The 13,548-nt window shown below is 35.3% G+C and overlaps 1 protein-coding gene across 1 annotated transcript in view; it reads right to left on the bottom strand.

The window, feature by feature from the left end:
* LOC150099015 (uncharacterized) overlaps positions 1 to 13,548 on the bottom strand; it is a 62,446-nt gene that overhangs the window by 6,115 nt on the left and 42,783 nt on the right. The window contains exon 2 of the mRNA XM_090405051.1: positions 13,019 to 13,084. Within this exon, the coding sequence (XP_090261177.1) occupies positions 13,019 to 13,084 (66 nt within the window). The remainder of the gene's footprint in view (positions 1 to 13,018; positions 13,085 to 13,548) is intronic.

The raw sequence follows: 13,548 nt of genomic DNA, 5'->3' as shown, positions 1-13,548 counted from the left end.
ATTTGAAAGATAGTACGGTAAACATATAATCATACCTCAGTTAGAGTCATTCTTTTATTAATTATTTATTCTTTTTACCTTCGTTTTTTATTTTATTAATTAGCACATTACCGTGGACAAAACGTACTTGCAAATGAAGGCTTAAATTCTTAGGTATCATGATAATTGTTCTATTAGGAATTTATCATCATTGTTGTCAATTGCAACAATTGATCGTAGTGCATTATTGTATTAATTGTTGTCACACTATCAGCATTATTATAAAAAATATGTATTGTTAACTATAGTCTGATCAATAATCAACTGCAGATAATTCATATTGAATATAATTTCGGAATTAATTGTTTTCAACAAACAAAAGCACCACGAATTAGTCACAGAAAGAACCAAAACATTTCCGAAAGAAGAAAAATAAAAGTTCAAAGCTAAACGGGAAGTTTTCTTAAAGTTTTCTTAGTAGCTGTATAAGAAGATCTCCCAAAAGGGAGCGTCCTAGTTAGTAAGTAAAGGAAAGGAAAATGCATTCTCTACAGGAAAGCACTGAAAGCAAAAAAATCCTTTGGGATTTTTTTGATTGGCAGAGGGCTTTCCTGTAGATTGCTGTAGATTTAACAAGAAATTTTCTGTCTCTCTCTCAAAAAAAAAATAGATAAATAAAACACTGCAGCACAAATAGCACGAGCGTGTGCAGAGTCTACTTTACATTGGTTACTTATAAAGGAAGTTAAGCGTTATGCAAGTCGACATAAAGGAAATATGCGAATAAAGAATATGAAATGAGTTTAAACATGGTATTCAAACTGTAAAACAGCCTTAAAATAAAATTTAATGTTTGGAGATTTTAGCACGACAGTGTTTTTCGTTGGTCATGCTAGATTCATACGAAAAAAAATAAATTTTTCGTATGAAAAATAGCAGTAGCTATTTTTCAGCCTAAGCGGAGTTCCTCATTCTCAGATGAAGGGGTTAGATTTTTCCTGGAAGCTCAGATATTTTTATATGGGAAGTACTAGTAATTAATTTACAGCTTCTCAAGAATCAGATGAATCATTTGTTTTAGAGCTAATACTTCAGAGTTGAACAGCACTTCAAAAAATTGCACTTTGCCGTCATCTCTCCAATAAGAGAGTTAATCATTGGAGTGGGGTGTGTTGCGGTGCATTGTTGAATACTATTGTTAGTAAGAATAATAATTGAAAACCCCAAGGTCTTAAGAAAAAATAGAGCAATTTGCATATATTAACTATAAGAACAACTGTGGCTGCATGGGTGTTAGGTATAACGCAGCATTTATCCAGTTTTTTTTTTTCATAAGAAAAAATACATTTTTTTTCATATCTGCAGTAGTTGTATTAGGAGTAGCTATTTTCATCCGCAGCAGACTTCCTCATTCTTAGAAGAATGAGCAGTTCCGCTAAAGAACAAATATATTAATATTTTTTAATGTATTTATTCTTTTCATCCTCAAATTATTCAAAATACGTTGAAATGAAAGTGATTATTTTTCCAGCATTTTCAGTACTTGGAACTTTAAACCACGATGTTCATAAATGAATAATCCTACTTGGTAAATTCCAGCACATTTAGTGGGAACTCAGTAGGACGTTGAAGGTCACGTGATTGCTTAGAATCCAAAGTCGCAACTAGACATATATTAATATATTATCTTACATAGCAAAAGGGAGAAATTTGAAGGGGATGAAAGTGAAGGGGGGGACGGTTGAAAGCAGTGGCTGCTTTCTGATCGAAGATTTAAAGAAAAAAAAAAATACTCTCGGTACAAATTCCTCTTTTGGTCACGTGGTTGGTGTTAAGCTCATTTGGAATGTAAATGAAGCGGAGTGTAATTTCCCGCCGCCGACTAATTTATGCGGCTGTCAGGAACAGGTGTCATTTATCGATAGCGTCCAGAGAAGAAAAGTTAAACCGAACCCATTTTGTCTTCTGATCCTGTTATCGTCAAAGCCAGAATCTCTTTCTCTCTCTCTCTCTCTTTCTCTCTCTCTCCAACAGTCTTCGGGGAATTTTATTGCATTTTTTCTTTTTCATTTTCTTTCTTTCTTTGCAAAGGAAACAAATATAACGGTAATGTAATTGTAGGGATGGTGAGAAAATCCAGTTTGGCACCACTTGCAATATCTTTACGAATATCGCGATTGTTTTCGTACTTTAGTAGCGGTTGGTTCCATTCCGAATGATTGTTTCGGGTTTTCGTTTTTTCTTATCTTTTTTTTTTTTTTTTTAATTTCGATCCCACCTATTTAGAGATTTAATCTGTCACTTAAGATAGAAAAAGAAAGAAATTCGTCTTGAGTGGAATGCTTATAAGATTCAGAGGGTCAAGCTAACATTGTTAAGAAATTGCCTTTTAGGCAATACTTTCGTTGAGCTTCGAAGGCATTTTGAGTATTTGAATTTAATTCTACGTTAATTTTCAGTCGACTAATGCATTACAGGACGAAATATCAGTAGGGAAAAACTTGAGTTGACGATCGATTTAAATTTACAAACTGCAGATGTTGAAACTTCTTCAGCGATGAAATATAAAGAACCCTCTTGTCTTCACTAATTAAAATGCTTTAAAGAAGGAAATGGTTTAAAAATTAACGTAAAATTCTGTTTATTTATTTATTTACTCATGTAAACTAAATATGCATCTTTCCACAAAAAAAAAAAAAAAAAAAAAAAAACTTCCATCTCCTTAGAACAATTTATGAAATTTTTCATTTTGGAGTATATTGTGAATTCATTTGAATTATTTTGCTTAAATACAACCAAGTATGTCCAGTCTGCCAATAGTATGTTCAGTAGTCCTCTGATATCTTTGTTATCTCCGCATGAAACTGGCTAACTTACCTTTAGTTGAAAAGCTCATATACAAGTCCGGATACTTTGACGGAATCAGACAGCAGACTCTCTCTGTAATCCAGAGGCACATGTCTTTCCTTCAAATGCCCACGAGATACTGTGAATTCAGAAATATGCAATACTTTGATTGTAGTGTTACCTTGACAACAACAGAGCCTATTGTTATATGTTCGTATGGCAACAATAGCTTCTATGAAACAATGAAAGCTGAACTTGTTTGCCATGAAAACGGCACCATCTTAGTGCGTGTTTCTCATAAGCAAAATCTATTGCTATGATCGTCAAGAAACCAGAACCATTTATTATACATATTTAGAATTTGTTTTTATTTTATATTTTTTATATACTTTTTTTAGATTCTTTAATATTTTAGAAAATATTAGTAAGTCGTGAAGAATATATTGGACCACGAATAAAGAGATACAGTTATTTAAGGAAAAATAATAACATTAGCTGTTAGAACGATAGAGGAAATAATGAGAATAATACTCGTGAGATGGCGATATTCAGTAATTAAAATTATTTATAGAAATACGTACCGCCTGCTTTGATGCGGAAGGTTTTTGGGTACAATAATTCCCTAAAATAGACGGCCTAAATATGGAGTGTTGTGGAACCAGACAACGAACGAGACATATAGAACGAAACAGTAAACAAAGAGAAATGCGATAGCCTATAAATAATAAAACAAGTATAAAATGGTATTAGAATAGACGTGTAGTTACAATAGATATTAATGAGTTATGTTAGCAATGGCTACCGCTAGATGGGAAAAAAAGATCAGATTTCAGCTTGTTAGCAACAATGTATAAGCAACAATTAGATCGTTTTGTACGTCGTAACTCATAACGTTTATGTCAAGCTTGGATGTTTTGTGTGTTCTAAATTAACAATCAAATATGGAAGTGATTCATTGCGCAGGCTCAGCGGATCACCTCCATAATCGTTCGTATTTTTAATACAGCACAGGTAACTACTATTCATAGCTCGATCATTTTGCATCTTCACTGTGTGCAATTAGTATTTGCCACATGTAATAGAAGACAGCGGATATTTTTACGCATGCGAAAAGAAGTCCTAAAATATGTCAGTTTTTGCATTTACGTAGTGACTACACCTCAAAATTGCAAATTTTACGAACAAATTTTTTCAATTTAATTATCAGAGAGTCTTTTTTATGTCTTGCATCCTTTCGAAGACCTTTTCTTTTTTCCCCACTATTTTCGTCTCCAGACATGACAGAAGACATCTGAGGGAGGGTTTTGTTCTTGCCAACAAATACCAGACGTATCTATCCCAAGCCCGGTGACCTAAGAAAGCCGTAAAAGAGGAACACTGCTACTGTCTACACCAAGTCTCTTGTTGTAGGCTTCGAATGACAGAAAGTAAGAGAAGTTCGCTTCTTATCTGGATTTCTCCATTCTTTTTTCCCCTCTTTCTTAAAGGCTGTCGTCCCCCCCCCCGTCTCATTTGCTCCGTTTTCTCAAGTTAAACATGGGAAACTTTGTTGCAGTCTTTACGTTTGTATTTAACTGTAAAAGGGACATCGTGGGTAAGGGATCTGACAGCCAAGGAAGGATGGAAGTGTCGGTGATAGATGCCCTGGGAAGTGTTCCAGCACTTGGCGGAGAAGGCAAAATTTAGAGAGGCCAAAAGAATTCAGACTGGCGTGTGTTTTAAGTGCTCCAAGCAACTGTGAGTTCCCTTCTCAGCATATCCCGAATTCACTCTCTGCTGTTGTTTATCTCTCTACAAAAACACAAACATTCTGTGGGGCTCTGACACGTATTACTTATGAAAATATACTTAAGAGTCTAAGTGGAACTCCACGCTGTGTCCTTAACAGCTCCTGATTTAGGATACCGTAAAGTGGAACCTAGAAATAGAATACGCTGATCTGTGAGTTAGAGAGATTAGATTAAAGATAAGAAAAATATGGGACCTATCCTGAGAGGCATCTCATCATTGGACGGTTGACTTTGTAACAGAATAAGTTTACAGAGGAATGAGGAACAAAGAATTATTCTGTATGTGCTCGCGCGCGTTTGTGTAATTGTATTTTTTTAGAATTGTGTTTTTGTATGTTGTTTAGAGAATGCTGGGGGGCCATAACAGTGTTTGAAGATTTCTTATTGTAATTAAGGAAACTTCCGCTAATACAAATTATCATCGAAGCTTTTACTTAAAACCATATTCTAAATCTATAAAAATCGACCCTTATTCTTTCCATAAGGTTCTAATCTTAGAGGCATGTAGAATACATGCCTCTAATTATTGTTATATCATCAATAACAACAGATAAGCATTCCTTTTAAAACAATTAAAATAGCTAAGTAATTGGTATCCAGAAAGTCATTGTTGATCTGATCTGATCATTATTGGATACGATGTATTGTTAACTGATGCGTCATCTCTTGTTTGTTTCAAGAAATCCATACAATAATCGATTGTTAAATCTGACTTAAATATATCACCGCAGCCTCGAATAAATTATAATAAATTGATTGATATTCCTCTTTTGGATTAATTAATTATAGATGTCTTTTCTTCTGTTTGGTTTGACGTAAATTATGGAGGCGATGATGACAGCATATCACGTGTATTAGATGTGTGTGTTCTACGGTTGGTTTGTCTGTTTGGTCGGAGTAAAATCCACTTGTCTTTTTCGGAAGGAAAATGTCTTGTGCTTCTGCATGAGACTAACTCTTGTCATTTGAAAACCTCTTAGAAAATTGTCTTGCCTCCTGCACAGAATTTGAACTTAGTTTCAACGTGCATTCTGACTGTGCTACTGATGCGATGATAATGTATACTAGGAACGATTTTTTTGAAATGTGGAAAATAAAGGAAAAGGTGTGTGCGCGTGAGACACCTTTTATTGCAGTCAAAGATCCAAATATTATAATTAAAATGGTGTCGTCGAGTAAACAGCATCGGAACGCCCTTCCGTAAATGCGTATATTAGGCGCTTGCTTTTCCGAAAAACAGTAATAGTGCATCTCCCTTTTGAAGCACTATTACTGTAATGAAGTTTTGTCATAGGTCGTTGTTTCTTGCTCGTGTCTTCACATCTACATATTCAGAGGACTCCAGGATAGCAGCACAAGAGAAAAATACTTTAACAACCTGAATAATTCATTTGACACACTCTTAGTTTCTTCCTTATTACATAAAGATGAGTCTTTTTCTCCGTTATCTAGAAACTGCAGATCATTTATTGTGATCCCCTTTTTCAATGGACTCATCATATGCATTTTGCTATTATTTTAAAATACATTGTAGACATTCTGGAATACATAATTGCATTACAGTATCGATCCATATATTTATTCCGTGTAGTTACATAATCAAGACTCTCATTCTGTTTCTATTCTGTTTTAGAATATTTCATCATAAAATTTTCGATTTTTTTTTTTACAGAACTACCAAATCTTGCAGTTCTATATGAAATATTTTTTCCCTACTCGGAAAAACATGGATTAATATTCTAAGTGACACTTTTATGGTTGCTTATGAATACGTGCGCATGCTCTGTAGCCGATTATGAAAAGTCGGAGGTAATATCTACTCCCCGGATGTCACATAAAGGATCATGAAAAGGGGGAGGTAGAGGAGAAAGATCAGGAGTGTACGGTCTACTTTGCTTTGTCGAATGGCGCTGTGGGAAGCAAGTTATTTATTGGAATGGTTTGACAGTTTAACATCAAAATGATAACCCCAATGTGACTCGGAGCTATGGCCGTATGTATGCAATTACCTTGAAGGCGGCACCTAGCGGTAAGGGTCAAGTGGGGTCTTTTCATATCGGGAGGGTGAATTCAACAAAAAATATGAAAAGAATGCAGTATTTTTATAATACAGGATTCATGTCTGTATGACGTAAGAATGAAGTGAGTCCTTTAAAAAAAATCCCTTTGAACAGAACACATCTTCTGTTACAGTCCTCTCTCGTGATTTGCTATTATGCTCACTGAGTATTGTTACGTAATCATGCCTGTCACACAACACTTGATTCACTCCATACTGTGTTTCGTCACGCTGTCCCACGTGATTGATTAGGCGCTTGTAAACATGTGTAGTGATTAACATATGTATAGCATACAGTACAAGAAGGGGGATACGAGAGGAAGTAAAGTAGATCAAGACAAGCTAATAACAAAAGATTCTTTATTCTCTTTTGTATAGTTACCCATCGAAATTTTGAAGTTCCACTTGAAGTTGTACATTGGTTAATTAAAATCTCATGGTAAGATCTTTTCTTTCTTTTTTTATTTCTTTAAAGATGCGGAAGACTTCAAAATTGCTCAGAAAAGTTAGTTCCTTAAAGGCTCAAGGTAACTGATAAAATACGAATAGCATTGACGATGTAGATTATTATTTACTTGTTCTATTAATTAATATATTAATATATTATCCAAAAATATCCAGTGTGAATTAAATCACAAAAAACTACTATCAGATATTGATCTGTTATTGCATTCTTTGTCGGTTTCCCTGTATTTCGTTCCTTAAAAAACACTCACCTTATATACACAGTTGGACTGTTAGAAAAAGAACGAAAAATTCATACATAAAAAACTTATGTAAAATTTCTGAGAAATTTGCCGTTTCTTTCTATGTATATATGCATGCACCTATAGATTTGCCTACAAATAGAAGCACTGCAGAGAAGACAAAGATAGATGTATGGATTTGTAACCGTTATTCATCTTCTTCAGATGGTTGTGAAGCTATCGCGTCAGTGTACCGCCAAGACATGTTTCAATACCTATTCCCCAACATGGCATTAGTCGGATGCTATGACCATTTGTAATTTCCTATATTCTGAATGGCTTGCTAAATAATCCATTAAAGTTTTGTAAATCAAACACCAAATCCGCCCACGAAAATTTAAATTAAAACTTTAGTTTTAGGATGCATTTAAGCACATGTGTTTGTATGTGAAGATGATATAAGGCATGTTATTACTCTTTCTTTTGATAAATTTCTTCATTTTCTTTTCCTTACCGAGAAGTAGATACATTAATAGGTTTAAGTTACACTTTTCTCATTTTAGTTTCCCAATTATCGTGAAACCTTTTGGTAGTTAGTGAAGCGTTGCAAGTCGTTTGGCCTAAGTAGTAGTAGCAACCTCCTAAGTTCTACCGGTTAATTAATACTCAACATTACAAGAAAGATTAAGCGATATTTCAGTTTAATAATGAGAACCGTGTATCACATTGCTCTTCTTTCTGGGAATTTACTCGTCAAACAGCAATGACTACAGAACGAAAAGTAAAATAATATATTTTTAATGAATCAGACATTTAGACTTGAAAAATTAAGCAAATCATTCTAAGATTTCAGAATTATTCATTTCCTACTTAACCAAACTGCTATCAGAAAAGAGCACGTTATCGAAGAGTAAAACATGGTATGCAGTTAAGTGAAATATGTTAAGTAAACAGATGACTTACATAAAAATGCAAAATTCAACAATAGATCTGAAATTTAACAGCGAGGAATGTAAAATGTAAAATACAACAATAGGCCTGTAATTAACAGCGAGGAATGTAAAATACAACAATAGGCCTGTAATTAACAGCGAGGAATGTAAAATACAATAATAGGTGTGCAATTATTAACAGAGAGGAATGTAAAATACAATAATAGGTTTGAAATGAACATCCAATAACACGAAATCCAAAAATTGCTCTGAAATGTCCAAAGAATGAAATCCAAGAATGTAAAATAAAACAATGTTTGAAATTAACGTCTACGATTCTATTTCCTAACTACTATCAGGTATACGATATCATCTGACATTACTATCTCCAAAAGTGAAAAATAAACACATTTGCTGATATTAACGTCTCCCAGAATGTAAAATAAAACAATACGCATGAAATTCATCTTCGACAATGTAAAAAAATTCAACCTGGCGTCCACAAATGAACACGAAAGAATGTAAAATTTAACATTAAGCATGAAATAACTACCCTTCCCGAAAACTGTCAAAATTCAACTATAGATATTGAAATTAACACAAATCCTTGGTATTTCGGAGTAAATAATATTCACCATTGGGAACTGAATGTAATTTCTTCACGTTTGATACATCTGTAGACAGCGCTATGGTGTGCACACTGACCATTCATAATGTTTGACGTTCGACTAAAGCAAGATATTTCAAGGAGGAACACTGCTTGACCGAATACGTCATTGATGTGATCTAAACTCTAATGGTTATAATCAGTAATTTTACTTATACGAGGAAGTTGATAATGCCCTCTTTATTAAAATTTTCATGATAATGAAATTCAGTTTCATTATCATGAGCCAAATCAAAATACATCGTTGCCTACTTGTGTGCATGTTATCGTATGTACATACTTAAAAACGCTGCTCTGTTTTAAAATAAACATTCCTACTCTAGATTCATAAAATTGACAAATAATCACAGACCCTCGCGTTCAAGAGGCTTCTTAATACGGACCAATAAAAAATTATTATTCCTTCTTCCCATTTCGCAATATTCTTGAAAGTGGCCTATGGGAACAAAGGAGAACGTTGTTGAGTATTTGTTTATAGGCTCTTGTAACACACACTCAAACGTAATGCGAAAAGGGAAGCTCACACATGCGAATAGAAGCTGCACAGAAGTTTATGATCTACAAGACCCAAACATTACCGTCATTGTTGCACAACACACTTTAATAGAAGTGCTCTCTCGTCTATAGTTTCGAGCAGAGTTATACAATCATCAAGGAAACATTCCAGATCACTTCATAGCACTTTGATAACACATAAGCAAGACTTTTCTATTCCCCATTGGTGCTATGCATCATTTCCTTTCCTCCTATGATCTCTTTAATAATTTTAACCTAACCTCAAAATCTGAAGTCTTATATCCAACACTTCTGTCTTCACAAATGGCTATCTCGTATATTATGATCAAACAGTGTTTCAAATAAAATTATGTCCATTTATCTAACCTACTGTGCACTCATTAACCAAGAACATGAATTTTTCTTTAAGCTGCTTCACCATATTAGTAACTTCGGAGTATTATGGTGAAACCAATGGATCCAATCTTGTACTTTAATAATATACACATAATGACGTAATAATTAAAACTTTTTTTTTCAAAAACAGCTGCTTTTTATTGATGCACGGGTGACAGTAATTATGTGATGACAAAAATATTGTCGACGTCGCCTCTCATCCGTTTCTACGTTATGCTGTACTTCACTAATCCACGCCACCACAGTAGCAAGTATCGTCCAGTTATTCGTAGCTGAATTTTCATGCAACTCTCATAAAGTGTATCTGATTGGATTGTAATTATTATTATTTTCCGACTTCTTAGAAGTGGGGAAAACAATTTCCCACTTTTAAAGGCCCAATTTCTAAACAGAGGTTTGTGGAAGTTACATGAAATAAATACATATACGTTAATGTACAATCGGAATTCGTATGAAAGTTAAGGAAGGTAAGATCAATTAGACCGACAGTGTCTCTCAAGACATGAGTGAAGATCAGTAAACGAATTTTTAAAAGTATACTCATTTATTAGATAATTAAGGTCGAATTTAAAGTCTAAAGATTTTCCAAATCTTTAGGCCAGTGGATTTTAGAGTACGGTTCGGTTTTGTTCCTGTATAAACTGCAACAGTGGGATTACGAGGCGCTGGGCTTGCTATTTTCTACTCGTGATAAATATATAAATAAACATATGACATATATTAATGTGCCGAATTTTTGTATAGATGTAGATTGGACGGAGGAAGGAGAACAACGAAGCTTAGTGGCAAATATATAATTGCCTCAGCTTTGATTGAAAACAAGAAATGTGATGGCTTAGTGCTGCTCCCTGTGGGCAGTTGTTTGCACAATGAACGTCGCAAAAATATGCTTTAGTTGTCAGCCTGCTTTGCTGAGTGAAGAGCTTATCTGCTGTCTCCAACCAAGGTCTGTGACTTTCAATTCTATTCCTTTGGTGTTTGTAAATGTCATTAGGTGGTAGATGAACTTCATCGTATGTTTGATCTCTAGGACACAGTTTCCGGTTACCCTACCCGTTGCACTAAATACACAATGGGTTTACACCCTATCATGATCTGAATTTAAAAGGAGGGGGCGGATAAACGGTCATACATATCGATGCAACGAGAGGTAAGTTGGCTCTCATACGTATAACATTACAAGCCTGGAAAGTTTATATGTAGGCAAATATATTAATTATCGCATTTTTGGCATTTCACTAACATCAAGTAATTGGCTGGACAAACAAAAAGTGGTGTATGCCATAAACATTTTAACTGCCGACACGACTTCGGTCTCCATCTCTCTCTCTAGATGATCCTATGGCATATAAGAGAGCATTTCTTATATGCCAGAATTTCGGCCCCTTATTCTGCACTGCTTTATTCTAGTACGCATTAAAATGGTTTTCGACACTGCCTATGCTGAATAGGAGTGATCTTTTATGGCTTCTTAAATTGTATGCCGAATATTGGCTAGGTCCATTGAAACAAGTTGTAATCGGAAAAGAATGCCGAATCAGTAATTGATTAGTGCCCGGGGCTATCTATCCTAATAAAAACTGTACACGTAAAGTTTCGCAAGTGTAAGTGAGTGTTTTCTCTGCCTGGTTCGTGTGTTTTACGGGAGAATGAACTAAATTTTTCAACACCATGAGACTGAACAACCAACCAGGATGGTTTATCTGCATTGTGAGAAAAAAAAAAAAAACAGCAACGTGCTTCCGTATGAGACAGGCTCTAATCATCTTTAGTTGAAAAACATTACAATGGTTCTTATCTTAGATGTAAAAAAACTTATAGCAACATTTAAGGTTCGACTAAGACCGAATTATTCTTATTCGACTAAGTTCGAATAAGAACTTTTCAATCCAGGGTCTTTCCAACCAAAGGCCATCTTAGATACCAACTGAACTATAGATGCTCCTCGAATTCAGGATATTTTCAAACCTTGAGAAAAAAGGCATCAAAATATGTGAACACTCAAAAAGGTGTAACACTCCCAATTCTCTCGACCGCTGTTTTAAACTAAATTACGTAGGCTGTTCAATAAGTAATAAGACTATATTTATACAGAAAACAGATTACCTTTAATCGTCATCATTTACATGGTCTTTTTCGAAGTAACTACTGTGAGACGCGATGCATTTGTCCCAACGTTGCGTCCACTTCTTAAACACATGTGAGAGTCCGTTTTTTGAGAGTTCTTTCAAAACCGCCTCCACAGCTTTTACACATGCTTTGTTGCTTTCGAAATGGCGGCCTCTTAGTGGTTTCTTGAGCTGAGAAAACAGCCAGAAATCGCACGGTGCGAGATCAGGACTGTATGGAGGGTGTGGTAGGATATCTGTGTTATTCTTCTGCAAAACGTCCACTACACAACCAGCAATGTGTGGCCTTGCATTATCGTGGTGCAATAAGAAGCCATTCTTCAGCAATGGACGCTTCCTTTTCACGTGCTTGATGATAATCGCTGCTGTGTTGATCATTGTCTCTGTGATGAACGTTGAAGGTCTTCCCTCACGTTCAAGATCTTCCACATTTTGCCTTCCTTCCTTAAAAGTTTTATGCCAACGAAAAACACTTGCTCTCGACATTGCTTCATCGTGGAAAGCTTCGCGTATCATGTTAAAAGTGTCCGATGCCGATTTTTGCAAACGCACACAAAATTTAATCGCATAACGCTGTTCCAAGGACGCTTCCATTTCGAAGACTGGTCGCACCTCGTAGGCGCGCCGATGAGCACTTGCGTTTAGTCACGTGACACTCTGGCACATCAGCCCGTATACGCCATCTATCCACCTCTTTTGTTAATACAGACAGCAACATTTCTTTATTCCACAGAAATTAATATTGTGATGAGTGGTTTCGCTACAGTAAAATTAGTCTTATTATTTATTGAACAGCCCACGTACATAAAATTATCCTTAATACGGTGCATAGTATTTTAATATAGACTATATAAAATTCTGATTAAAGGCATTCACGCATTAACTTTATGATAATTTAGACTTAAGATTGCGGCCACGAGGCATAAAATTCCAAGACATCGGACTTCTGTGAGAGTATTTCTGCTTTATATCATGTTAGTAAAAGGAGGAAATGTTAGGCAATGGAAGATGACTTACCGGGCATGTATTCATTACCAGCTAGCAGCCTTTCTGCTTTTAGCTCATTCTTACACTCTCTCCTACCTTGAAAAAAGAAAAAAAGAAAACAAATGATCACGCACAGAATTCAAGATTCAAGCTTAAAGTGACATTGCATTCTCTCTTTCTCTTTTCTTACCTTCTCATTCATTCATCCTTTTAACTGAAGAGCGATTAAAAAGTTTGGTGCTAAGTTTAATATGAAAATGTTGCTAAAATGTTTAAATACACTGCCGGGAAAGAAGTCAGCGGACACCCTATTGGCAAGGTGCCTCGTACCATATAAACGAATCACGTGTTTGTAACTTGTATAAATTGGAGGAATAGGATGGTCTCAGGTTAGTGCAACGGTGCTCGGATGAAATGGCCGCGAGAAGGGAACTGAAGGAGTTTGAAAGAAGCGTTGTGATAGGATGCCATGTTGCACGGTTATTTGTTTGACAAATGGGGCCACTCCAGGTCAACAGCGATTCCATATTGAGATGGAAGCGCAGGGAGTCAAGTGCTGT

Source organism: Typopeltis vanoorti, chromosome 15 (genome assembly GCF_054136105.1).
Source record: "Typopeltis vanoorti isolate ZY-2024b chromosome 15, IOZ_Tvanoo_1.0, whole genome shotgun sequence".
Classification (NCBI taxonomy): Eukaryota; Metazoa; Arthropoda; class Arachnida; order Uropygi; family Thelyphonidae; genus Typopeltis; species Typopeltis vanoorti.
This window is presented reverse-complemented; position numbering and strand designations above follow the sequence as displayed.